At 41.0% G+C, this 26,556-nt stretch overlaps 2 protein-coding genes across 11 annotated transcripts in view; both read right to left on the bottom strand.

The window, feature by feature from the left end:
• Positions 1-2,374: 2,374 nt before the first annotated feature.
• Positions 2,375-14,992, bottom strand: topbp1 (DNA topoisomerase II binding protein 1). 4 transcript variants are annotated; one of them, XM_017406278.3, is made up of 28 exons: positions 14,666-14,992; positions 14,323-14,415; positions 14,094-14,228; positions 13,849-13,992; positions 13,559-13,740; positions 13,111-13,304; positions 12,775-12,951; positions 12,468-12,634; positions 12,176-12,339; positions 11,267-11,511; positions 10,842-11,167; positions 10,559-10,731; positions 10,128-10,339; positions 9,693-10,009; positions 9,414-9,599; positions 9,141-9,256; positions 8,624-8,747; positions 7,874-8,032; positions 7,607-7,694; positions 7,300-7,501; positions 6,883-7,112; positions 5,621-5,763; positions 5,367-5,463; positions 5,049-5,212; positions 4,568-4,696; positions 3,762-3,851; positions 2,815-2,976; positions 2,375-2,629 (listed from the first exon to the last, which is right to left on the bottom strand). In XM_017406278.3, the coding sequence occupies exons 2-28, from the start codon at positions 14,407-14,409 to the stop codon at positions 2,501-2,503; spliced, it is 4,542 nt and encodes a 1,513-aa protein (XP_017261767.1). In that variant the 5' UTR covers positions 14,410-14,415; positions 14,666-14,992; the 3' UTR covers positions 2,375-2,500. The 4 variants fall into 4 exon arrangements, with proteins under 4 accessions (XP_017261767.1, XP_037829239.1, XP_017261768.1 ...); XM_037973311.1 differs by having other exon boundaries at positions 2,375-2,626; XM_017406279.3 differs by having other exon boundaries at positions 7,300-7,492.
• A 3,088-nt stretch (positions 14,993-18,080) lies between these two features.
• Positions 18,081-26,556, bottom strand: part of LOC108230432 (dnaJ homolog subfamily C member 13) — a 29,570-nt gene continuing 21,094 nt past the window's right edge. For 5 of the 7 annotated variants that reach the window (XM_017406648.3, XM_037973185.1, XM_037973186.1 and 2 more), the window contains 25 exons: positions 26,509-26,554; positions 26,254-26,408; positions 25,946-26,147; positions 25,746-25,861; positions 25,549-25,627; positions 25,324-25,459; positions 25,011-25,195; positions 24,849-24,923; positions 24,603-24,722; positions 23,612-24,007; positions 23,414-23,527; positions 23,205-23,321; positions 22,932-23,109; positions 22,754-22,845; positions 22,576-22,675; positions 22,409-22,483; positions 22,205-22,317; positions 21,939-22,108; positions 21,808-21,850; positions 21,549-21,722; positions 21,285-21,464; positions 21,063-21,203; positions 20,840-20,983; positions 20,633-20,732; positions 18,081-19,212 (listed from right to left, as the gene is read on the bottom strand). In XM_017406648.3, coding sequence (XP_017262137.1) covers positions 19,115-19,212; positions 20,633-20,732; positions 20,840-20,983; positions 21,063-21,203; positions 21,285-21,464; positions 21,549-21,722; positions 21,808-21,850; positions 21,939-22,108; positions 22,205-22,317; positions 22,409-22,483; positions 22,576-22,675; positions 22,754-22,845; positions 22,932-23,109; positions 23,205-23,321; positions 23,414-23,527; positions 23,612-24,007; positions 24,603-24,722; positions 24,849-24,923; positions 25,011-25,195; positions 25,324-25,459; positions 25,549-25,627; positions 25,746-25,861; positions 25,946-26,147; positions 26,254-26,408; positions 26,509-26,554 — 3,349 coding nt within the window. In that variant the 3' untranslated portion in view covers positions 18,081-19,114. Of the gene's footprint in view, positions 19,213-20,259; positions 20,365-20,632; positions 20,733-20,839; positions 20,984-21,062; positions 21,204-21,284; positions 21,465-21,548; positions 21,723-21,807; positions 21,851-21,938; positions 22,109-22,204; positions 22,318-22,408; positions 22,484-22,575; positions 22,676-22,753; positions 22,846-22,931; positions 23,110-23,204; positions 23,322-23,413; positions 23,528-23,611; positions 24,008-24,602; positions 24,723-24,848; positions 24,924-25,010; positions 25,196-25,323; positions 25,460-25,548; positions 25,628-25,745; positions 25,862-25,945; positions 26,148-26,253; positions 26,409-26,508; positions 26,555-26,556 lie in introns of all 7 variants that reach the window. The other 2 variants (XM_037973188.1, XM_037973187.1) reach the window with 2 other exon arrangements.

The raw sequence follows: 26,556 nt of genomic DNA, 5'->3' as shown, positions 1-26,556 counted from the left end.
AGGGACCGCGGTGAGACTCGGGCTCTGAGGCTTTTCTCCACACCGGCGGTGGAGAGGAGGAGGAGGGTGTGTGTGTGTGTGTGTGTGGGGGGGGGGGGGGGTGGATAGACTAGAGAGAAGACACTAAGGAGCAGTGCTACTTTCCTTGCCAGAAACATTNGGGGGGGGGATGCGGTGATGCAACGATGATCAGTCAATAAAACTCAAGTCCTGGACTCCTGCCAGGCACCACAGGGAGGAGGTGTCCTAGCCACCTCCATGGGACACCTGTTGATAATTAGATAACCTGTTCTTTCACAAATACAGAGGGAAAATGAGTATCTGATCCCCTGCATCACTGCCAGATTGGTAATGTGCCCGTATGGCACAAAGATGCCTATAAACCGATTAATCAGTCAAATTTCAGGCCCTCCTGATAACCCAGCTCATTGTGTACAAAGCACACCTGTTCACAGAGTCAGTTCCTTTCATTTCAACCTCTCCACCACCATGGATGACACCAAAGAGATGTCAAAACCCAGTCCTGCACCGGGCTGCAGCTGGCTTCAAGACCACCCGAAACAAACTCAGTGAGAAGGTGACAGAAATGGAAGAACTACGGGTCGCCCTTGCAGCATCTCGCTTCATAAAGCAAGGATGCTCATAAGAAAGGTGATTACAATCCAAACACAGTGAAGGACTGAAATGTTGCAGCTCCTGGAAGGTCCCATCTAGCCCACATCTAGGAGACAGACCTGCTTGAACATGGGGGGGGGGGATGCAGATATTACAAGCTTTTAGTCCATCAGAGCGGTGTGTTACTGATAGTGCTTTTTGGGGACAGTGGTCCCAACCGCCTTCAGTTCAAGAAGCTCCTCTCATGTAGTTGTGGGCTGATCCCTCATCCCATGAGGCAAGATCTGGGCACCTAGATTAATTGTAATCAACAGTCATTTTTATATTTCTTCCATTTACAAATAAAAGCACTAACAGTTGACATCTTGAAATGTCTTGCAGCCCATTCCAGGCTTGTGGAGATCTACGTATCCTGTCCATAACGTCCATTAGCAGCTCTTTGGTTCATGGTGGGGGAGAGGCTGGAATGCAAGACGCTGATTTTTGTGAACAGGTGTGCTTTATACACAATTATATATAAATTGATCGACTGGTTGAAATGTGGGGGAGCCAGAAACTTGAGCAATTTGTAAGGAATCACCCTAAATTTTTACAGCTGTGTTGCATTTTAATACTTTGTTTTGTTTATATACATGCACATAAACAAGATAAATGTTAGAAATAATTTATGCTCAAATCTATAAAAAATGATTCTAATACTGAACAGATGTACTGATATATTAATAAACAGATATGCTCCTCGTAGCTTCTATTAGGGTGCCGTTTTGTTTCATTATGGTTCCTTAAGATTTATGTTAAAAGTAAAACAATTGTTTTGCTTATGTTTGTCAACCTTTAATGTAGATGCAGTCCTAATTTAGAGTATAATGCATTTTTATTGTAAAATACTGCATGTGTTTATTTTAAAACCCAATTTTAATACAGCAAAACAATCTGAAACAGTTGGTCACAGTTCCATTACAAAATAATAAACCTGTGCTTGTGTTGTTTTGTGTCAATGATTTTTAACCCACTCCGATATCTGTCTGAGGCCCTACCTGGGACGTAAAGTCACGTCTCCATCTACTCCTGCCACGGCCGCTCTTCTTGCTGTAATCACCTCCCGAGCAGACGAACCCTGAGTCTGCAGGGCAGCTGTCGGCTGGTCCATCTATTAGGAGGTTAAACCACTTATCCGTCCATATGGGAGGGAGCAGGGGGGGGGAACGTCTAACCTCAGCTGGCACCCTGACATGAAACGGCACTTTGTTAAACCACAGAGCTACACCGGCAGGGCGAACGGCATCTGGTGTTTACTGCATGGACAGATCGACAGACAACATAAGTGGGTTAGAATCAGTGAAGCAGGAGCAACATTCCTGCTTTAAATTAAGTCAGAGTGTAGCTGAACTTTATCCAATCATTCCCGGAAAGGACAGATGTCTTAATATTTGCATTTTTATATTCAATTTTTTAAAATATCAAAGAAAAAGTGAGCAATTCTGTTTAGCTATTGAAGCATTTCTGTGGGTAGTTGGAAATATAGTCAAATATAAACATTAAGAGAAGTTTAGAATAGCACTTACAGGCAATAGACTCACGTTTACATCTTGTTTCTTAGTATATGTGTGTTTCTTTGAGGCTGCACTGCCCACTACAGGAAACGGCGTCTCAAAGCAGCCAATCCCAAACCATGACTCAACATTTTCCACCGACTATCATCGAGTCGTTCATCACTGCAGCCTCACAGCAGCTGCAGTGCTTTGAACGGACAGCAGAGTTACAAAACAGATCCTACTTTTATTTATTTTATTTTCATACAAGACACTGGGAAAAAAAACAAAAACATTTTTTTTTACAATCAGATTCAATGAATCAGAATTATACGGGCGATGTGTCGGGAGTTTCAGTTCACGCGGCTCTTTTTCAGCCTGGAGGTGTCTGCTGATGCTTTACGTTTACGTGACGGCGTGCCCGGATCTTCCTCGGACGGAGCTGCAGTCAGACGGTACAGCTCGATAGGTGGGGTCGGCTCCTAAGAGAGGGGAGATCAAATAAACCGGCGTCAAATTCACCACCTAATGAATGCAGTGAATACACCTTTTCTCGTTAATGACAATAAATATATACTGATTAAAAAAGAATACAACTTTCCTCACCTTTTCAACACTAACTGTATAAATAATACTCATGAAACAAGCTGAAGGGTTGTGCTTTTACCTGCATGAGGTAATCTGCAATGTACTCTGGCTTTAAGCACGTCACTCCTTGTGCGCTCGCCTCGGTGACGTCCACTCTGAAGTCTCCGGGTTTTAGCCGGCTGAAGTCTGCAAACAGATGTGTGGCCTCTTTGTAGAACGATGGAGAGGGACTGGGCAGCACCTGTAGAGACACTACAGGCTGAAAACTGCCGCCGTTATGGTTTTATTTTAGGGACTCCTACAGTACTGACATGAACCCAACTTCAGGAAGAGAGCTGAACACAGTTCACCTGGTAAAACACCACAAAAATAAACTTTAATGCTTAAATACAATTCAGTTCATTGTTGCAGCTGTCCCCACACAGTCTGTGTTCTTCGGTGCTTCTTATTTAAAGTAAAGTATGCCTTGCAGCAAAGGAAACTCAGAGCATTTTTTTTTCTTCGCAGCGGCTTCAACATAAACCGTTTCATGCCAGAAGGAGCAGATATTTCCTCTTTAAAACTGAGACTAACTGTTCAGTTCACCTTCAAATAAAACTCCAGGCTTTTGTGATACTAAATGGTCTGAACGCTTCTTTATTTAGCAAAGAAAAAAAAACAAAACTTCATAGTTAAATAGACTAAGTGAGAGCTACTTACTGAACAGACACAGACAGTTTGAACTGTTTTTTAATCAAGCAAACATCCCGACTCTGGTTTGGTGTTTATAAGAGAAAATTATGATGCTAAATTAAAGAATAAATGGTTGTGAACTGTGAGTTTTCCAGTCTGAGAACCAAATAAAAATAAGAACAACAAAGATAAAGTTGAATTTGATGCTGGTTATAGTAACAGACTTAGTCAAGCTGTGGGTGAGCTAGACTCCTGCTATTGATGTTATATTATAAACTTTTAATAACTGATTAGAGTATTATTTTTCAACTACCCTGGCTGGTTGTCGCTCGTTAAGTAAAAACACGGACAAACCTTAGCTCCAGCAGACTGCAGTAACCGCCTGAAGCCCGATTCTCTGCTCTGGTCGATGTTCAGCATCACAATCCACCCACTGAAAGCTCCCTGAAAAACACCCATACACAATCAGGGTTTCAACATTGTTGCCCTTTTCTGACTGTACTATTCAAAAGCACAGCTAAAACTAAACACAACACTGGACAAATTGTCAAAAAAACATACGTAGAGTGAAGAAATAATCTGAAATAAATACGAATAAAGATAAAAATACAGTTTAAAGAAGCCCAACCTTCCATATTTGTATCTTTTGAGTCAATAATAAAACATCTGAATATACAGCGTAACAAGAAACATATAAAGAATACATTTTCATAATTATAAATCTGTTGCACACATTCAATCAATACCCAGACTTGCTCCATGCTTAACCTTTGCTAAATACATAAAGAGTTCTGGTTATACTTATTTTAATGGTGCCATTTATTGGAATGGTTATAAATCTCCTTGTTTCCAGATGAAGCAGCTCTTAAAAAGACTGCAGTGATTTCAACCACAGCCCAAACTTCAGGTTTTTAGCACTTTCTGATCTAACTAAGAACTAAGCAGAAAACAGAAAAAGTGAAGTTTGTTCTGTTCATTATAGGAATAACAAATCCTGCTTCTTGAGTTTCTTTCTTAAAGCATTTTAAAGGTTTTTCAAACACATTTTAAGATATTTGAAGGATCCCCAAATCCCCTGTTAGTTAGGGAAAGTGAGTTTCTTATACATCCTGAAAGATAATGATCTCTGAACCACCTGTGCTGTTTGAGCCTGTATGTACCGTCTGTTCAGAGCTTCCCTGCAGAGCTTTTCTCCAGCGCATGGCAGCTAATGCCAATTTCCTTTGTTGAGAGGTGATGGAGGGTAAAGCATCCAGGATGGAGCTGCTGCCCCATTCATACTCATCCTCCTGAATCACAGAAACACATCAAAGCAAAGAGAAAACTGCATTCAGCTCAAAAAATAAGAATCTTCACTGGTAATTACGCAATGCCTTAATCGTAACGGCAACACAACCTCTAAACATGGCTTTATAAGAAATTAAATTAAATTAGGTGCTGCTTTTCTAGATTTAGTATTTCATAATTAATATTTTTGTCAAGCTGCTGCAGAGTACTGCCAGACTGACTGCCAAAAAGCACCACTTTGTGCAACATAAGGTGACTACACCAACAAAAAATCCTTTTCAAGACAAATTTTACACGTTCGTCGACTCGTGGAGCAACAGAAACACAGAGGAGGAACCGTCTTGAGTGGCTGACCTGGATGAAGTGGCCCACTGAGCGACAGGCCTCCAGGTACGAGCGGTGCAGGATCCATTTACCGGCCGCCATCGCTGCCAGGTACTTCTCGTTACGCAGCGGGCTCCCTACGATGATGTGTGAGCAGCTGGGGTCGAAGGACTGCTTGTCCAGGACGACACCACCTACAGTTCGATACGGAACAGGGAAACAGACTGGATAAGACACAACATCATGTTTAATTAATGGTCAAACATCATCCTGCTTCGAGCTCCTGTTTGCAGATGCACAATGAAACAGTCAGATTGGATCTCAGATCCCGTTAGGTGGGGGACTCACCGAGCTCCTCTATGAGGTGACAGTAATCGATGCGCTCCTGGGGGCTGAGAGAGGACAGCTGAAATCTGGGCGGCTGTTTTTCTTCTTTTTTCTCCTCCTGACAGAAATGAAGCAACTCTTTATTAGCAGCGGCAGCTTCTTTTAAAACAAAGACCAGGGACACGCAGCAGAAGGATCAAACCCTGGACTGCTGACACGGAAAAAACAGCCAGATTTGTATCAACGCCACGGTTTTGTTAAATATGAACCTTCACCTGCGGCTCGGGTGCTACTGGAGGTTTGGCGAGAGGAAAGGCGATGCTGGGAGCTTTAGGAGTGAGGATGTCATCTTCTGGCTCCTCCCGTGGAGGCGTCACGACCTTCTGACCCATCTGCTGGTTAATAACCTCGTAAGCCGCTGCGATAAAACAAAGCCATCTCTAAGTTGCATTATATTTTCCGTTGCTGTTTTTACTGTGTGTAAAGTCATTAATTCCACTGACTCTTCGTCGTTATTTGGAAGTTTTTAAAGAAGCCATTTACTCACTAACAGTATGGCTTGTCTCAAATATCTAAAAACTTGAGTAACATTTAAATAGATAGCTAGTTATTAAACATTTAATAATATAAACAGTAAGTTATTGATGTTTTGTAAACTGTAAAAATACTTAAAACACAAGAATACTTCAAACTGTTCTCGTATGAACAGTTTGATACAATCCTGATCAGGCTTTTTAAATTACACTAGCTTTAGTTATGAGCACCTAAAAAAATAAGTGTTTAATAGCTAATAGTTTAAAATTTGACTATTATACATTCTAATTGTATTCTGACTTATGTTACGTTGGCATTTAGTTAAATATCAGTCTCACACTGTAGTATTTTAGATTAACTGCATTGCTTTTCTGGGACTAAATAAACCTTTTCCATTTGTTGAAATTATTGAACAGTTTTTTATTAAAAAAACAAACAAAAAACAAACCAACCTAACTATTACCAAGCTAATGGTTGTGAATGGTTTTGTTTTTGAACTAGTTTTGTGGTGCCGTTTATGTTTTAGTTTTATGTAAATCTCAATTCAGTAAAAATATATAACTAGAATCCAAATGAGCTGAATATAACATTAAGACAGAACCTGCTAAAAAAACATTGTTTTAAATTTTTTTAAGAAAGTGCCATATTTCTAATATTTGAAATGGAATTGACCCAGAAAGAGTCAGGTGTAAATTCATACTCAGTTTCTAAATCTTAGAGTTGTAATTTATGCAAACAAATATTTCAAACCTGCTGCACTGATTTGAGATCTCTGGTTTGCATTATCTGCGAGCTAATTTGCATTCTTTGCCTGCAGAGTGAAAAAACCCTGCACGCAGACTATCAACGACCAATTTCTTTTCTGAACAACATGAAGTGTGTGCAGGAGTACACGCTGCTGCAGTCACGTATGACGACTAATCAGTGGCTCACACCAGACACGCTATTAGGACGGTCCAAAAGGAAATACCAGGAACTTACTTTTAATAAACACGTCTCTTACCCATCTCCACTAGCTCTGAATCCGTCATGGAGTCCTTAAACTGTGAGCCGGTTTCTGCAGTGGGAGGAGGAGCAGGTGCGAGAGGTTCTGAGTGCTGCGACGGACTGCCGGGCCACTGTAAGTTATCAGCGAGCTTGGCCCTCTCCTCCCTGGCTGTTGGGTCATCCCAGACTATCTGTTCACTCTGAGACGGTTCTGTGTTTACGTCCAGAGCTGCTTCTCTGGACACCCTGGAAACGCAACACAAGGGGGGCGCCAAAATTAATTCTTTATTACGCTTTGTTTGGGTGCTACTTCATGCAAAAAGGTCTTCATTTCACGTTGCATTTAAATACGATTTACAAAAACGACCCTGCTACTGTTACATTTTGATTTTAAGGGAATTAAAGTTTGACACAAAGTAGTATTTTTTCCTACCTCAGAGCTTCTAGAGTTCGTCTGCTCCCACCGCGTCCAGCTCGGCTCATCTCAGGTGTGTTCGGGCCCGAGTTGGCGCCCCCTGATCCCATCCTTGCGAGTCTGACAGACGTGCGCCTGCCTGTCGTCATTTTGGTGGCTGACATGATCTCCTGAAGCTGTTTTTGCAGGTTCTCTCTCATTTCCAGAGTGTCTGAAACACCTAACGCACGTCAACCACTGTGCTCTTGGAAGAGATGCTGTAAAGCATGTTCACGTGTTCGGTGGAAATAAACAGCAGGGGGAAAAAACGAAACAAAAAACAAACCTCTTTTCTCTGTAGCTTCATTGGTCTCTTCTGGATCGACGCCTCCGTTACTGACAGCTGCAGTTTCCTCTGCAGCGCTGAGCTCAGACTGACAGAAAAATAAAGATTCAATGCACAGCAACAAAACATAAAAACTGTTTTAATCAGATAACATTTTATTAGTCATAAAAACACTAACAAAGACCATCATCCAACTTATTTCCTAATCAGAAACTTTAAGATACAAGATGTAAAGGATGGTTAATTGTAAGATCAGAGCTACATTACTTTGTTGTGCTTTGTTTCAGTGGAGTCTTTGAGTTGTGTTTGTGTTAGAGGTGGAGGCCTCTGGGAGCTGCTGGGCACCTGGCTCAGGTTCAGACTCATCTTGGGGTTGTAGGTGAACGGATACAGGGACTCTGGGACGAGTCTCTGCTCCTCAGCACACTGCACAGAAGGACAAATGTTTCGTTACTGGATAAAACACAAATCTGGGCACCAAAATGACACATACTTTAAATAATCAGCTACAGAAAATTACTATATTAAAGCAGCATTTTTTTTTTTTTTTACTATTCGTTATTGTGCTCTTTCTGATGAAATCATAGTAATTTTCTCTAAATGTCACTTGCTAAAATACACACATTAAAGAAAATTATTCTAATTATATTTACAAAATAAAAAGCTTTAAGCAAACCATGTGGAGGTCATGGTGACCCAGTAATATGAATATATTTAAAAAATTAATATTTAAAATGAGCACGCACAAAGGAACTAGAAACTAAACTGTGAATGACTGTGAAAGTCAGGAACTCCTACAATTGTTCCAGGATTTTCTTTATTTTTGAAGCAATCCTTTAAAGACATTAGATGAAAAATCTGTTTTAATTTACTTATTTTCTTGTATTAGTTGCATTAATCAGGGAAAACGATCAGAGTTAATACACTTTGATGTTGAATGTGAGAAAAAAAAGCAGCTCAGATTGTTAAAACCCTGCTCCATGCTTGAGTTAAAGTTTTATTATATGAGAAACGTACAGCTTGCAGCCAGTACTGCGACACTACGTGCAGCCCCCTCTCCTTCACTCCTTTGTACTCGCGGGAGCTGTCCCCCACTCGACCCTGGTAGATGTAGTGTGTCACTCTGTCATCACAAGCCCACCTACAAGAAAAACAGATTTCCGTGTATATTTATCAATATAACATGAGATTAAAAGGATAGACTCACATTTTTCAGGACTGTTTTTACACAATCATGGACTATGAGCTAATCTAATTATAAGTGAGTACATTTTCCCATAAAAAAAACATTATACAAAGATGAGCTGTGTTACTCTTTTTACCTGACAGTGGTCATAATGTTATGGCTATGTGGCATACTAGCTCTCTTTGGTTGCTCTAAAAATAGTCACATAACACCAAGAGTTCCAAGTAAATGACAGAGGATAATGTTTTAGCACCACACATTCAATAGCAAATGCTGATTATTGGCCCTTTCTGAATAAACAGTTATCACTTCTTTGAAGAAAAGTTTGTAAAAGAGAGCGCCGAGTACCTGAAGTCAGCTCCAAGAGAGGCAGCGACAGCATTTAGTTCACTTTGCATTTTACTCAGTTTCTTCCCCACACAGATCACAACGCCACTCAGAGGGCCGACTTCCTTTTCTGGAACCTTGAGGATAAAAATGATGATTACTCTGATTGATTAAGAAACAGCAGACACACTCTGTATGAGCCAAGGCCTCACATAGAGCAAAACATTAATAAACTTCTGAATATGGTGTAGCTTTTTAAAAACACGTATTTGACAGACGCAGATCACAGTTTACCTCCTTCTCAGTTGTCTTCTTGAGCTGGGGGCTTGCTGAGGCTGCTTCTGTTTCTGAGACGTTACTGCGCGAGCTGTTGGCCAGAGCCACTTTCAGGTTCCTGTTAATGACATCAGTAAGTGGGGTCTCCACCTTTTCTCCTGGCTTCGATCTCCCACCTGGAGTTTCCAAAGCTCCAAGTGCATCCTTCAACAAGAAATACGTATAATTATCTATCAAATATTATTGGAAATGTGACGCCGTTGGTAAAAATGTCTTTTTTTCTGTTGCTCTGTTGACCTTGACGTTAAAAGAGGGTCTGAAGAGCTGATCTCTGCTCAGAAAACGAGAAGGAGTGTCCAGCTGCAGAGAAGGCTCCTTCAGAAGCGGCTTCCTTCTGCCGTCCTCTTGGTTTAGTTTGGGGGTGCTGAGGTCTTCTTTGGGCTTCATCTTGTCCAACGCGGAGCAAAACATTTTGCTCTGAAAGCGACCTAAATCCAGCGGGGTGACAGCCTTGCCGCTCTGTGGACCCAGCAAAGGGACTTCAGGAGAAAGAGGAGCTGGCGGAGGTAGAATCGGTTTCTGAGAGCCGCCGACAAAGCTCTCTTCATCCCTCTCTAAAGAAATATGAAAATGAGATATGTTGGTATTCCAAAGACAGGAGACAATTGAGAGACTTGACAACACTGGATCTACAATAAAACATTTCCCCAAAGATCTACCAGAGATGCTAACCTGGTGAAGCTGGGAGGTCAACCAGATATTTCTCCTCCGCTGCCCTCCTGCCTGTTCGAGCAGACTCTAGTATCCAGTGCATGGTGACAGCAGGAAACCCCCACTTCTTAGCAGCCTCGTACTTTGTGCCTTCAGGAGTCTGCAACACCAAATGAGTGCTGGCCAGCATGCCTTTCTTCTTGTTGGCCAGGCGCACAAAGTAATCCTGGACACTGCAACAGGAAGCAGACAACGATTAAGCGAAGGTAGTTCAGAACACGCAGCAGGACATGTGAGGGGGAAAAAAAAAAATCAAGATATCCATATAATATTAATCGTTAAATATAAGTTACTGAATCTCATAAGATGCCCAAACATTAAAACACATCTGCAGTATGTTTTGGTTAAAACAAGCAAATAATGCCTCTTTTGTAGGCATATAGGAGGTATACTTGGCTCCAAGATGCTTGGCCAGATCCACCAAAGACTCCCTCTCTGCTCCGGTGAACTGGCTGACCGAGAGAACGCAATCTTTGAGAGGAAAATGTTCCTCCCTCACAGGAACAGGGGTAAACAGCGGGTTAGAGGACAGCTCCAAAAGACATTCTTTCTCCGCACACATGGCCTGAAATCAACAACAGAAACACAAACTTCAAGGTACGTTGCCTCAATGTTACACAAACCTTTTTAAACATATCAGTAGAAAAAAAAAAAAAAGAAAGTTTGCGGTCCTACCAGCCAGGTATCGGTGACGACTTCATCTACTGTGGCCTCCACTGAACAGCCCAACAGAGGAACCACAGCGTAGTCGGCCACGACCCGAGTGTGGCCCATCAGCACCTTCCCTCCTTGTTCTGTCACCAGCATCGAGAGCTGCGCCTCAGCTTCAGTGCCAAAACCCACAAGAAGGAAAGTCTTGCCAGAAAACAGGCCTTCCTGCAGAGTTGAATCTTGTTCTGGTCTTATGGTGTGGTTTGGTGTCCAGGACTCAGACTGGGGCTCTGCAGCTATACTGCTAGACTTCCTGTTGTTTCCTGCTGCTGCTGGTGGCGGCATATCAACTTAAAGAATAAAATACAAGAAATTTTCAGAAACTCCAATGAATCTGAATCATTTATCATTCTGGATATTAAACAGATCCTGGAGCAACAGGCTCTTACCCACTGTAGGATCATCATCCATGTACTGTGAGAGTAGATCGTCCTCTGCTATCTTTTCCCTGGGAGTGTTTGGGCTGATAACAGGTGGACCAGCTGTGAGCCGGGACTTCGGTGTGCGAAGAGTTGACACAGATACAGCAGCTGCAGCAGGAGGAAGACAGTCAGGGTGGAGGTATCCTTCTTCTGGGAGCAGGCTGCCTTTGGAGAAACTGTCCAGCAGCCACTGCACCGTCACTACATGGGGCCTGGGAAGTAACGTGCACACATATCATATGCTGGTGTAGATTTCCAGTTATCCAGGACATGGCAAAACAAACAACAAAAAACTAAAAAACAAAACAACTGGACATCTATTCCGTGGGTGAAGATATTTCGCTTCCCACCTGGAGAGCTTTCTTAATTCAAAACTGAAGAGTGTGGAGTTCCAATGCTCTGGTATGTAAGCTAGATTCATGTGCTGATTAATCTCACTCCTCTCACACTGGAGAGTCATTAGGGTCTTTGTTTGTCTGGCTCACAGTAAGATGCTTTGGTCACATGCATGAAGGTGTGAATTAGAGGGAAAATGACTGGGTATCATGCTTAATGCTGTATTGTAAGTTTTAGAAAGCTGAAATCTGAGACATCCTCCATAAATTAAAGTTGTTCTCATTTGACGTAAATGGCTCCCTTCACCCCCCTCTCAAACCATCTGTCTTCTGTTCACAATATGAATAATTTGGTCCTTTGTTCTTCCCAGTGCAACACAACAATTATTTTAACTTGACATAAACTGATGTGGTGAGAACTTGTAATGCAGTCATTTAAAAAGTGAGATGATTCAAAAGGTCAAAATATGGCACATCTTCAACCAAACGTAAGTCTAGAGGACATATTTTTCTTAAGAGAGATATTCTCTTTAATACTTACCTATGAGTCGCTTTGGAGAGAAAATGTTGAAGTTCCTGGTCCAACCGTCCCATCACCACATGAGTAAGTTCCTCACTGGGCTGGTTGAAGCGCAGACCTCCTGCAGCGTTTACAAGTCGCCGGAGCTTCTCCAGCTTCTTCTCCGAGAGACCACATAAATACAGCTGTGCGACAATAAACATAAGGAAAAAATAAACCCCCCTCAAAATGACAGGAACAGCATTATTTTTTTTTACAAAACTACAGACAGTATAAAAAAAACAACTTTTATAACCTTAATTTATCCATTTACCTTACAGCCATCTAAAACATCATCTGCTGGACAAACAGTGAGATCCAGATTGTCGATGGGGTCTGGCGTCTCCACACGGCTTATGGTGGCATTGGTGAGGGCGGTGTCATTTATCCCCATGCTAGTACTGACAGAAATGTTGCTCAGGCCCAACAGAGAAGGCCCATCTAGAGTCAAAATATAAAATTAGTCATATTTGAAATACTAACACCTTACAAAATGTGCTCAGCATGGAAGTAAATGTCTGTAACACTGTGGAAAAGAACTTTAAAAGAGGAAAAAGATTTACATTAAGTGTGCAGCTTACCTGCCCTCTTGCTGGTGCCGGTAGGGGTGGAAGTGTGCGGCCGAGTGGTTTTTGACGCATTGCGCGCCACATTGTACCTGCTCTCATCCTGACAAAAGCCCTTCTCTATGCTGTCAAAAAGCCAGTGTAGAGACACACAATACACATTCCACTTCTTGGCACACTCGTACTTCTGACCTGCAACACAATAAATCCTCTCAGAACAACAGCAGCACCAACAGGACCAAGATATTTAAGAACACAACTAGAATGAAGAGTTCGTTCCATCATCGACTGAAACTTTTTTTTTTTGGAAACATTAAATTCAACAGTTTCTTAACACTGGTAAAGACTTACCCATTGGTTCACTGACAATGAGATGCGTGCACTCGTTCATTTTGAGCTGGCCGGTGTATTTGGCTCCATGCTGCTCACAGAGTCTCTGCACCTCTTTGCGTTCTGTGCTGGAGAGGCCCGTCACACAAACAGTACAGCCAAGCAACACGGGGCACAGATAGTCCTCCACTGGCAAGTCTGTATACCTGAAAAGACTGAAAAACAGACTTTTTGAAAATATACCAAAATGCACTTAAGGCTAACTATTTTCATTTACTGTAATATCTTGGGTTTAGAATGGTAAAACATATGAAGTTTGAAGTAAATTACAAGGTAAAGATTAGTATGTATATGTATTTAATGTTTAGCCTTTAGAATCATTTTTCATGAGCTAACAAAAAGCAAAACTGTGCGTCCTTTTCAGCAGTGACACAAAGACTCCTACAAGGAGATTCAATGAACTGCATACCTGTCTTGTGATTTTTCCCAGCAGGCTTTGACCCATGTGGGCAGTAAGATGGGTTTACCCAGGTTGGCAGCCACCAGGTATTTTTTGCTTCCTACTTCTCCTGCAATCAGGTGTGTGACAGACACATTCAGATCCAGATATACTCGTCCACCCATGAGCTGCACTAGATCCATCACCTCTGCCTGAAAAACAGACATGGAAACATTTCTGCTTACAGCATAGCCTTGTGCCTCATCCTTGTGACGTTTATTAAATCTATGATGAGTAAGAATCAGATCATCAGGACTAACCCGTGTTGGTTTGTCCAGACTAGTGCAGGAAATAGTTATATCAGCCATTGCCATATTATAGACTGGTTTCTCTGCTTTGGGGACACAACGCTGATGCTGGAGGCAGTACAACACCACCAGTGGACTCACTACTCTGCAGCCAAGCTGAGAGACAAGTAAAAGCAATAAGAAGTGTTAATCTCAAACAATGTCAATCAACAAGACTTGTAATTTCAGAGTTTTAGCGTGACAAAACTGACGCAGACCTTCTTGCAGTGCAAGAAAGCTGAAGAGGTGAAGCTGCTGAACACAAACAGAGACTTGTCCTTCTGCTCCATCCGTAACACATCTTCATCCTTGATGTTTTTTATATACTTTTCAGACTGCAGCTCCAAAATGGCCTGCATAAGCACGAGACAAATGTAACTCCTAACTGTAAACAAAGAAATAGACACTTAAACAGGAATAAAGATTAAGCCAGACAGTGAACTTGACCTCATATGCTTTGACAGCATAGTGTGTTCGTGATCCTCCACTTTCCACAAATTTCACAAGAAAGGCTTCCTTGTCTTCTTTACACATGTTGAACTAGAAGAATGACCAGAGAAAAGACAAGTGTATTACAATGAATGAATCTCTCTAACTGGCAGTAGTAGTAGCTACATTTTACAAGAATATTTTATTTACAGATAGAACTTTGAGTGAGAGGAGGCCCTAATTGAAGCTGTCACCACCAATCAGACTTGTGTTGGCATAAGTTGGCGTACACCTGCAATAGCCTTAAAGACTCATATATCTAATATCAAATATAAAAATTAGCAAAACGATGTTGACTTACCTCTTATGGGTCGACGCAGACTTGTAGTACAGATAAAAACATCCTGTACACTGACAGAATTCAGTATAAAAACTAACTTTTCATTACAAACTACCATAGAGTTCAGAGTTTTAGACAACCACCGCTAACTAAAGAGCAACAACAACCGGTTAGAAGTTTAAATTGTTTCAAAAACAACTCATTTTATCAAAGTCCAACGGCCATTACCGTCAATAATGTTAAATAAACTGATAAATATCCCATGTCAAGCAGTTCATAATAGCTTTGCTAAACTGAAATTATTAGGTTATTGTTTACGCAGTTCGCGCCTTTGGCGCAACTTCCGGTGCTACCTGCTAATCTGTCCGACTGGAATCAAGCAGTTTTAGAAACTGACCGCTTTCAACATTACTGATAATTCTCATACGCGAATAAAATATTATGTATAAATCTTAGTTTAACCCTTTAACTACCCGCTCAACCATATGGTTGAGGTAATTTTGGGTCACTATATCTCAGTGAGAGGAGTACCTAACTTGGTTCGACCTGTTTAAGCCATCTCTACCATTTGGCTGTGATTCGCTATCCTAAAGATATCCACTAGAGGGCACTGTTTCTTTGAATAGTATTCTTCTTCACTCCCGCTCCAACCAGGATGTCCAAAACACAAAAATCATCTTACACATGTTGACTGTTTTCATTGAAAATTTGAAAGGTAGGGATTGTTTTCTGATATATATGTGTGTTAGAGTCCTTACTAAACAGAATTATGTTACTTGATATAATCTAAAAAGATAAATTAAATGTCTAATAATTTTTTAAAAACATGGTCAACCAAACGGTTGATTTGTCACTTGATGGTAAATGTAGCAAATTAAATTAAATAAAATTGACCTTTTTGCAATAAAGTCATAACATATTTTTTATTTATTGCTGTAATAATGAAATATAAAGTGTTATTACATCATTATACATCACGGATAAGCTGAGATAATTACTTTACACGTTAATTTTTGTTACTTTCTGAGTTTACATGAGTGAATATGGTAAAACTCTAGAATTTATGTGGGGAAATATAATTTTGACAAATAATTCCCTTTCAACTAAATGACACAGGCTGGTATACTAATATTACTACCAATGTCAGATGTTTTTAAACATGATTTCATTTTAATTTGTTAAAGAACTACTAGATGGACGCTAAAACCTACTATGGTGCAAGGCCGTGCGTTCTTCTGGTGCTTGTACCAGAAAATCCCCAGGAATATGATGGAGGTCTGAGTGATTATGATGATCCTGTAGAAGATCCTGATTTTCACCCCACACAAGCAGATGGTGCTGGAGACAGCTCTTTTGAATCCCTGGATGAAGAGGAGGCTCTCTCAACAAGCCGAATTTCTAAACAGCCACCACGTAAAAAGAGCAGAGAAGGAAAACAAAATCTAAAAACTGTTCCCTTGGAGGGGCCAGGTGACAACCCTGACCCAAGTGACACCCCAGCACCAAACACAAGCACAAGAAGAATCTGGAAGCATGAAGACATTGAGGAGTTCCAGGTTCCAAATTCAAGATTTGAACCACCTGAAGCTGTACACTCACCCTTCCAGTACTTCAAAATGCTCTTCACTGATGACATGATTGAACACAATGCACATCATACCAATTTTTACTCTTCTCAAGAGTTGGGGGATCCAATCAAGACTAGCCCCAAAGAGATAGGGCATTTCTTAGCAATCCAGTTCAAGAAGCCAATAACCAAAGTGGGCCGACCATCATGCAGCTCTCCACCACAAGAGAAGACCGGCTACAGCCGTAGACCCTCAGGACCAAAACCACAACCAGATGTGTGCTACAACAACTTGGGACACTGGCCTCTTCACAGTGAAAAGCGGGGGTGATACAACCTTTGTCCAAAAGGAGTGTCTCGGTGGAAGTTTAGCAAATGCAGTGTTTTCTTGTGTTTCAATGCAAACCAGGAATGCTTTGCAGCATATCACCAAAGGTAAACTGGATCTAATGTACAAAAAGCATTGGCACTGTTGCACAACCACACAGATGTGATGTTTTGATATGTTTGGCAGAGTTTTTCTGTGTTTGTAATGTTTTATCACAGTTTTAATGGAAACTAGCTACTATTTCAGACAGTTGACCAGACGTGTCTCGTGTGAGGAGTGTTGAGATATTGAAATGATAAATGCAATTTTACTATTGTTTTGCATGAAATTGTTTACCTTTTTGAATATAGTCAGAAGTATATTGGATGTTATTTCTGTGCTGTTGCACTTTATACAGATGAGAAAATTAGAAATTCCATATTTCCTTGTTCGAAGCAAAATTTTCCTTGTTTGTGATTAAAACGAGAGATAATTTGTGGCATACTCAAATGAATAAATAGTATTCAATGCCCCAAACATTTTTTGTTTCTTATTTCTTTATAAATTAGCACTTTATGTTAATTAATTTTCTGTCCCTGGTATTTGTATGAAGTTTTGTACTTAAACCATCAAGTGACATCTCGACCGTTTGGTAGAGATCAATATTTTTAAAACCACAGGGTATGTAGAAAAAAAAAATATTGATTTTGCTTATGACTCACCTAAGGGTAAAACAAATGCAAAGAAAAATTTTTTTCACTGGTTATTTCTTGGTGGGGTTGTTAAAGGGTTAAAATAATATTGGTAAATCAAAATCATTTTAAATTAGTGCTGCTACGAAGTGTCTACATTTTTTTCCCCTCTCACATCTATTGTGTTTTTATTTGATCATTCACATAAAATTAAATAACATTTTAAGAAAGCTAATGGTGTTTTTCTAGAATACTATTAATTGTAAATATTTTTGTTCCTTTTATAAGATTTTCTTGAACTACTCCCACATCATTTACTGCAACTGATGCCATCATTTGAAGTGTCATTACTTAAAAGCATGTATTTTACTTTGTATACTGTTGTTGTAGCCGTGTGTTATTAGTGCATTGTTGTAGTTTGGTTTAAGTGTTAGACTACAGATGAAAATTAGCCCGTATGGCTAAATCTGACTGGGTGTAATTATGTTCATTGATGTTCTTTAAAAAAACTTTAAATTAAATAATACCCTAACAAGTCAATCACTAGATTTGGCCTAAATTTAAAAATAAAATGAAGAAAACAAGTATTAAAATCCATAGCATTTAACATAATGGGTTTCCTGCTTCAAAATAAGATTGAGTATGTCAATAAAAATATGGCTTTGGGAATAATTCAGCAAATTTTATATTGAGCATAAGAGGGGTGTTGGAAAAATACATGCAGGAAATAACTCCATTTTAAAACAATACTTTTTTTTACATATTTGCAAAATGTTCCGTATGAATGTTTCACTTTATTTTCTAAGCATTTACTTTGGTTATTTACTAAATAACACTAAACACTCTTAAACCAATCAAACACAAAGAAACACCAGTTTGGATTCCCTTTTATTTTTAAAATTTATGTACAACTGTGACAGATTTTCTTTTTAAATGTACATTCAATATAGAAAGTTTATATACGTAATATTACATTGAACATTTCACAAATTGCACTAGTCTTTCACATAGATTTATAATCAAAGTCATTCGTCGTGTCAGAAGAAGCTCATTTCCTGTGGTTATTTCTTTTTTTTCTTATTTATAAATATTCTAGTGCTTTTTGCATTCTGGGGAGAGAATTACTTAAAACTTATTAGGCAGCGGATAAGACTATCTTTCAGAGAGGGTAAACAGAGAGAAGAATAATGAAGATTTGAGGAATAAAAGGCTGGACATTAGGAGGACAGATCTGTGTCAATTTGACAAAACCAGAATAATCAGCATCCATCTGAGAGTTAAAGTAACACTTTTCCTGTGACAAAATGGGATAGTGTAGCTGTATATCCATATTCTCATCTCCTATGTCGTTTTCCCCAAGTTAGAATTCATTACATAGACATGGAAAGGACATGTTTATAGAAAAGGTAAACAAGTCAAGTGCACACACTGGGCCAATGTCCTCAGACGAGGTGAAGTTTTCAGGTGAATCATGATGATAATCAGGAACAGTCTGAGTGGAGAGGAAACTATTTCCTCAATAACAAGCCTTGTTCTTCCCAAATTGTTCTCATGGAAACAAACAAACAAAAATCTAGAGTAAAAAATATATTCATACAAAAAAGTAAACTTTTTTTCCTGTCATTTAAAGAAAAAAAGAAACAAGACAAAAAAAAAATTATGGTCATTTGTTAAAACAAAGTATTTTTGAAGACTTCAGTGTCATTTGAAAGCAGAGAAAAGGAGAGTGACGCTGCAGAAGTGTCGCTGACAATTTGGTGACAGACTGTGATGGTCCGGTCTCTCTGGTCTTCTCTCTCCACCCCCTCCACTCTGCCGGGGGCAGCTGAACAGACCCTCTCTGAGCTGTGGCGGTGAAACTGCTGGGCAGTCTGGGTGCCTTAGCGTGAATGCGTGTGGGTCCCTCAGCCTCGGTCTCCGATGTCATTGTCCACAGGGGGTGGGACGCTGGACAATACTGTGGTGCCGGTTCCTGCCGTGAGGTAACCTGCAACTCCTGGACCTACAGGTCAGAAGACGACAGGTAAGACAGAACCCAGAGGGGACTTACAAGAGACGGAAGTGCTAATGGTGAGCTACAATGATATCAAGCTGGTCGTCCATATTAGTGCTGTATGACTGCGTTAGTACACCTTGGTTACAAACATCTTGAAGAAAAGCTTTTTATTTCTGAGCCTGCTGCCTTTTTGTGTGGCTGTTTGAACACTGGTAAAACCTGTAAACTTTTCAGATTTACATGATTGTTTATAAATGGTCATACAGGCGGAAGCCATTACCTTGTTTAAAAAAAAAAAAAGGTTACGAGTGAGGAAATACTTCTGGCTGTTGAGCTGTAGGAGTATAAAAGCACTAATTGTTGTCATTAATATTTAGCTTAAAATTGCAATCTGAAATATTGCTGCCTTGAGCATTATTTCTATTACAGAAGAAGGAAAAGCAGTATAAATTTTAGCAGGTATGTTATGCTTTTGCTTCTTTTTAATCTAACCAAATTATTGGGTTAATTTAAGTTAAGTCCCTAACCTCCTCATTAGCAGGTTATCTGCTGTTTTTTGACTGATGTTTGTGACATACAAGCGTTAAATGATTCACCAAATGCCTCATTTTCTGCAAGCATAGACAGGGCTCAAGTAAACAAAATTACATCAATAACCATGGTCATTATACCCTTTATATCTAAACTGGATTTCAAGTTTGTTGAGCAAACAAATACACAAAAAGTTTGGCTATGCTGAACTTATGTTGTATTATTTTATCTGGTTTTCACTTCTGGCTTTCAGTTTAGTTTCTTACATGAAAAACGCAACTAAAATGAAAATTTAAAAAATATAATTTTGCAATTTATTCCAAACACAAGTTAAAAACATCCAACAGTTTAATTAAATTTAAATTTTTAAAAGCAGTACCAAAGTAAAAGGCTTGATAAATGAATGTTAGAGATGGCATGACCTTATTAGCAGTGTGAGATGAAGACGTGGGAATGGAGAAATGGAACAGTGATGGAGGTAAAGAGGAAAGGAATGGGAGGAGGAGTCAGACCGGAGTCTACCTGCATCAGAGCAAGCGAGAGGAGGGCTGTGAGGGCCCAGCTCTGCGGTCTAGAGCCCGCCTCGCAGAGGGCTGCTGGCGGCCAGGAGAGAAGGAGTGGAAACCCCTGAGGAGGAAACGTAGAGGACAAAGAGGAAGGGCAGCGCAGAGCCAGGAAGTTAAAGGACGTGGAGAAGAAGGGTCGCTGGGTTTTAGCACAAGTTAGGAATCAGCCAAGTGATTTTTCTTTTTTAGGGTGAAGCAAAGCATTAAGATTCATCAACAGCTCAGAGAAAAGCAATGAAGACTTACCTTATAAGTGCTTAGTGATATGCACAAAGATTTGCTTGTTTAAATGTTAATCAGTTAGTAATTTGATTAAAGCAACACTTTACCTGTAAGGTAGCCTGCAGTCTGAGACTCTGAGATGAAAAGATCATGTTTCTGGTCTTTGAAGGCACTCCAGACTGAGGACTTGGCAAGAATTTCATTCACCTACAAAGAAGAAATAAGAAAAGGTTTGCAAATGGGTAAAAAACAAATACGTCAGTGATACTAGTTGATGGATTGGTTAGTAAATACACGTGATAATATATTCATACCTGCTCTCCATACTGCAGACTGCGAGTCATGGACTTGAGAGCCTTCACTATCTGGGCCTTTGTGGCTGAGGGGTTTTCTATCGTCTCCAGGCCGATTCCTTCCAGCAACTTCAGCAGGTATGGAACCAGCTCAACTTTCAAAGCCTATTAGGTCGTTACAAGAAGCGTTATTAGGCCCAAATTAAACATGGCGGGAGAAAATCTGACACGACCGACAGATCACCTGAGCCACCAGCTCCGTCTGTTCTTTCTGGAACATGCGGTTGAGAGCTTCACAGGCCAGTCCGGCCATGTCGGCCCGAGCTTTCATCCCTGCCATCAGGGGGCCAATCGTTTCCAAAGAGGCCATGGATCGCACGCACAGCTGTTACAAGGAGATTACCGGTTAGTTCAGATCGTATTCAAAAGCTACACGTTGCGTAATTTCTGCATTTTAATTTCTCACCTCGTTGTCCGACAGTACGTGGATGAGGCGGATGGAGCTCTTAGGCACAGCGTTGTTCTTGTGGTTGAGTGCTGCCAGGACGCGAGGCAGGTGACCCAGAGGAGGAACCTGGTCAGCCAGATGGCTCTGGGTGCTGAAGAGGCAAACTGCTGCTGTGGTTATCGTCTCCAGAGCATCACCCTGCAGCAGACAACATGCGTTAGTTAAGACCAGCAAGGAAACCAAAACCTACTTTTAAACTTTACGTTCGGTAAAGAAGCTCACATTGGGGTTGTTTTTCTCCAGCAGCTCGCTCAGCGTTTCCAGAAGGGACACCAGGAACTCTCGAGGTTTACGCAGCACCCATCCAGGCTGAGCAATGAAGATGCGCAAGAAAACTCCACCAACTTCAAGCTCGCCCTGTCCTGCTCCGTACGCCACCGTGAAGTCGTCTGGCAACTGAGCGCACGCAAAGAAAAAGTTCGTTTTAATGCTTAATTACAGAAAATTCAAATAAAATAATTTACAGCGAGTTCTTTCTTACTTTCCAGTTCACATCAGGATTATCCTTCTGCTGTTTAAAGTGCCTAAAAACAGATTTAATGCAGAATGTCAAACCCTTCGTCGTTTGGACAGTTTTACCTGCAGATCAGACTGAACTCATGTGACTCTTACTCAAGCATCATCTCCCGAACTGTGGTGGACACTTTCTCCCTCGAGGTGTCGTTCCAGATGAGCTCCGGGTTCTCGTGCGTTCCCTCGAAGATCTGCACCGCTGCTTCGGCGTTGTCTCGCATGGCGTCCATAAACACACCCGGAAGGAAGCGCATTAGTGTCAGACGCACCTAACAGAGAGCAAAACGTAAAGACGGGTAACTGAGCTGAAGGTGTGGCAATAGGAGGCACTTTTGGAGGCTTTGTTAACACGTGTCCAGTCTGACCTTTGGCCCAACCAGCTTGTCTGAGGTCATCTTGGAGAAAAGCTCTGCAGTCTGAGTGCGGACCTGGGGGTGCGTGCAGTTACAAAACAGGTCCAGCAAATAGATCAGAGCACCTGCAAGATACAGAGTGTAAAAAATAAAACTCACCAACACAAAAATTCAGATAGGTATGAACAATTTTCCAGAAAAATCGAAACTACTGACCTTTGGCCATAGCCTCTTTGACTATCTTTGTGTTTGACGTTAGAGCATGAAGGGTTTCCAGCACCATTTGCCTGCCTAAAGTAAGAGACAAAGTATGTTAGTCTAAAAATACAGAACAGCTTTAGGTATCATGAAGAAAAAAACATTGTGATTAACTTTCTTCTTACTGGAGGGAAGTGAATGCAGCAACAACAAAAGGTTGGGCAACACCAGGGAATCGGCAATGTTGCTCACACATTCTTGGTTTGATGTTACCGTATTCACGACCTGAAGAAAAAATAATATGATCGTCACGCAGAACAGAGAGAACCCACAACGGTGCAATTAAGGTTCGTTCGTCTCTACCTCTAAAACCAGCTGCTGCACTCTGCCAGCTCCGTGAACCCGCAGCAAAGAGAAGAGTAGTTTGAAATGGCCGATACACTCCGACTCCGAGCCTGTAAATAAATGAAAAAAAAACTGCTTAGCAAAGAAAATCAAGACGCCGAAATCAAACACGGCATTCATCGGCGTCGCATCTCACCGGGGTTGTTCTTGATGACGTTGCGGAGAGCTTCTAAAGCCATCTCAGCGAAGCGGAGCCTCTCGGCGTGCTGCTGCGACTCCACCTTGTTACTCTGACTCATGGCCAGCAGAGTGTGGAGGTACTGAGCCTGGGAGCCAACGTAGTCCAGCAGACTGGCAGCAAATGCTTTGGGGTACTAAACCAAGATGGTAAAGTGCAATTTATCATCAGTTTTTAAAAGTCCACCATATTTTATACTGACATTAAAATAAACAGGGTTGTAGTACTCACCTCCAGTGGGAAAGAAGGTTGCTCGTTGTAAACTCGGACAAAAATCTCCCCAACTATGAGTTCTTTGCCGTGATCACCGAATACAAAATCTGCACCAAAATGTTTATCGTTTTCCCCCTGCGAAGGAACCACAGAACAGCTGAATGAATAGCTGCACCTGAAAGGATTTTATTCACGTCCTAAAAGCTGTTTTAAGTCCTCCTCCTTACTCTCTTGATGTTTCCCTCCTGCTGACCCTCCAGGAACTCCAGCAGCTCAGCTCGTGTCCCGTTGTTCCAGATCAGGTAGGGAGTCTCTGAGTTGCTGTTCAGCAGCTTCAAGACCTGAAAACAACACAGGAAATGTCAAATTCAGTTAAGGTTTCAGTGCCGTGTGACACGTAAGCACTGACAACATGTTCAACTGACCTCTGAAGGAGTTCCTGCCCCCAGCTTCCTCGAGATGTACGGTGTTAGCATGGCAGCTAAACTCTTGCGGATGTTGGGGTTTTCTGGAGGGGCACCATCCACACCATTCGTCTCCGAAACGGGGTTGTTGCCATCTGGGGTGTTTGGTGTTTGAGTGTAGCCTCCCAGACGGCTGAGCGCCACCAGGCTGAGTTTGGCTAAGCTGTTAGCGACCTCCTGCTGGTTTGTTTCTTGGCTAGCCTGCACGCCACTCTCCTCCAGCGTGTAGTCGTAGTTGAACAGGTGGACCAGCAGATGCCAAAGCACACCGGCGTGGTACAGATGGGTCTGTAGGAAGAAATCTACTGCGAAGGAGCTGACGCACTGAACCGCCAGAGTTGCTGTCTTTGGAAGACCCTGAGAGGCAACGAGGGAGAGAAAATGAATAATTCCTGGGCAGAAACTATAAACTGAAATTATTTATAAAGTTAGACAACACCACTTTTTTTCTGTTCTGTTTTTTGTCTTATGGCCACTGAGTGTTGATCTAAAGAAGCACAACGTCTAACATTTCAATGACTGAATCTCAGTTAGCTCTCTGTAAATTTTGTCTTAAATCCAAAACAAGAAGCATTTATCAGCAGGGAGTTTGTCAGAATTATAGACAATTAAAAACCCTAATATCACTTATTGCAAACAAAAAAAGAGTGAATAAATAAAATGGAACATAGTTAGCAGTTCATAGTAATAATCTGTATGACCTTTTGTGACCTACTTTCAAACTTAACATAAAAAAAAACAAGACTTTAAACAAACAAAATGAAAACATGCTGCTGGTATAATAGTCTCCAATTCCAATATCATTTGTCCTAATGAATTAAGGCATTATTAGTAAGACAACGTGACAATAACGTAATAAAAACAAATGAGAGAACCTTTTAAGAATATTTTTTTTACCCTTTATATTTGACCAAAATGTATAAAATGAACACAGTTTGTGTAAAAAGCCCACCTTTCCGTAGTACAAGATGTGACAGATGTCCCGGATGATGCTGGGGAGTTCGATGATCTTTTCCCTGCACTCCTCAAACTGGGCTGCTACGCTGTAGCACCTGCAGATGTGCCCGCACACCTAGGAGAAAGATTTTAGAAAAAGTGTTCAAGAAATGGTTGCAGCCAGCAGAAGTGTCTTCTTCACTGAGAAACACAACTTCGAGGAACAGCCTGTCAAATGATCCTTTTTTTTTTTTTTTTTTACCTGTACAGCCATGTCATCAGGCTTGCTGGATGCAGTTAACACAGCGACGCATCGAGAGAGAGCCTCCAGTAAAATCTAAACAGAATTGATTGTTTATTCACCTCATCTGCCCTCAAGGCGTAATTTATTTTTTCGAAATGCTGACATTTAAAACGTGCGCACCTCGATGCCGTTCTCACGACGCAGCTCCTCCGCGTTAAGAGCCGAACAGTTCACTGTGTGGAAGGCCAGCTCAGCAGCAGCCGGGAGGAGAGGGGACGTTTTAGAGAAAAGCTGCTCGTCATCAGTCTCCATCTTGATTGTTTTAATGAGCATTGGATAACCGGCATATTTGTAAGGTTCCAGTTCTGTGAATATGAAAGCAAGAAGTAACTCATTTTCATTCATTTCTTCAAAACAACTAAACATCTACCAGGATTAGATTCTTTTTTAGGTAAAATACGAAGAAAAACAAAGCATTGTTTCATTTTCACACCTTGTTTATGTCGATTAAAAAGAATGCTTTGGGTTTTAAGGATGAGAATGATGTTTTCTGGGTCAGGACCGTCCACGATTCTGGCAGATTTAGTGCAAAGGAACTCGTATGCTTTGTTAACTTTCTCAAACATGTCCTGAAAGAAGACGAGAAGTTTTTGAGAGGAAATACATAAATTATTCTAACGCTAAAGTAACATACTGTAGTAGAGGGTGCTACACTCACCCTTCCTTCTGGGTTTTTGTCAGGATGGTACTTCTGTGCCAGTCTGAAGTAAGCTTTCCTGATTTTACTTTCTTCGTGCCTGAAGACAAATGTAACACTGGTAACACATTTATGCTCAGCGGAGATTATATTTATACATAAATAATTAAATTCAACAGTTTTACAACATCGAGAAACACTGAATTTCTTCCACTCACTGGCCCTGTCCTTTGGGGAGGTTCAGCACTTCATAGGCGTCGTCCACAGACATCGATGGCGGCTTCTTCTCCACCTCCTTCTTCCAGGCTTCAAGAGTATCTTTCAGCAGCTTCACCTGCAGCAGGAAACAACCATTAGAAACTTTTGTTTGATAATTAAGACACAACTCCTAAAGAAGATATAAAAATAAAAATCATACAGCATCTCGGATGGGCCAGTTGGGGAAACGTGTAGTGTCACACAGATGCCTGAGGTAGTAAATGTTGCAGAAGAGCTCATTATCCAGCTGAGGGAAGCTGATCACAGGGATGGGGCAGTACTGGTAAAGTGCCCGCGTGTTGCTCTGCAGCCTGGGGCTGAAGTCAGCTATATGAGCTGCAATCTTCTCGATCATCATCCGCCTGAAGAAAGAGTTAAATAAAATTTCCTTAAGTGTTGGTTTTGCAGCAACATTAATATGTAAAACCTAATTTTACAAAAAAAAAAAAAAAAGAAAAAACTTCCCACCTCATCTCACTGCTCCAAATGGCCTCAGGTGTGTCAAACTCCCCAAGGAATATCTCAGAGAAGCGTTCAGCCTCATAGTTCTCCAGATAACACACCATGGCCTCAGGCAACACTGGACCCAGAACGCTTCGCTGCACGATGTCCTGACCCTTCGACTGGAAAGACAGCACAGCAGAACGTTATCCATTTGAAATTACAACACTGTATTCACACAATTTAGTTTCATAGAAAGCAAAGATTTAAAATGATCTTCACCTCCTCTGACTTGAAGGCTTGTTTCAAATGAGTGTACTTCAGGAACCT

The sequence above is a fragment of the Kryptolebias marmoratus genome, linkage group LG21 (assembly GCF_001649575.2).
Source record: "Kryptolebias marmoratus isolate JLee-2015 linkage group LG21, ASM164957v2, whole genome shotgun sequence".
Classification (NCBI taxonomy): domain Eukaryota; kingdom Metazoa; phylum Chordata; class Actinopteri; order Cyprinodontiformes; family Rivulidae; genus Kryptolebias; species Kryptolebias marmoratus.
Note: the sequence above shows the minus strand (reverse complement) of the source record. Positions and strands in the feature narration are given on the sequence as shown.

Coding starts and splice junctions, on each gene's coding strand:
- topbp1 (XM_017406278.3), bottom strand. CDS start 14,409: ATGTGTAAAGAAGACAAGGAAGCCTTTCTTGTGAAATTTGTGGAAAGT. Junction 13,305..13,558: donor TGGGAAAAATCACAAGACAG/GTATGCAGTTCA, acceptor TCTGTTTTTCAG/TCTTTTCAGGTATACAGACT. Junction 5,764..6,882: donor TTCAGAGCTAGTGGAGATGG/GTAAGAGACGTG, acceptor GTTTTATCGCAG/CGGCTTACGAGGTTATTAAC.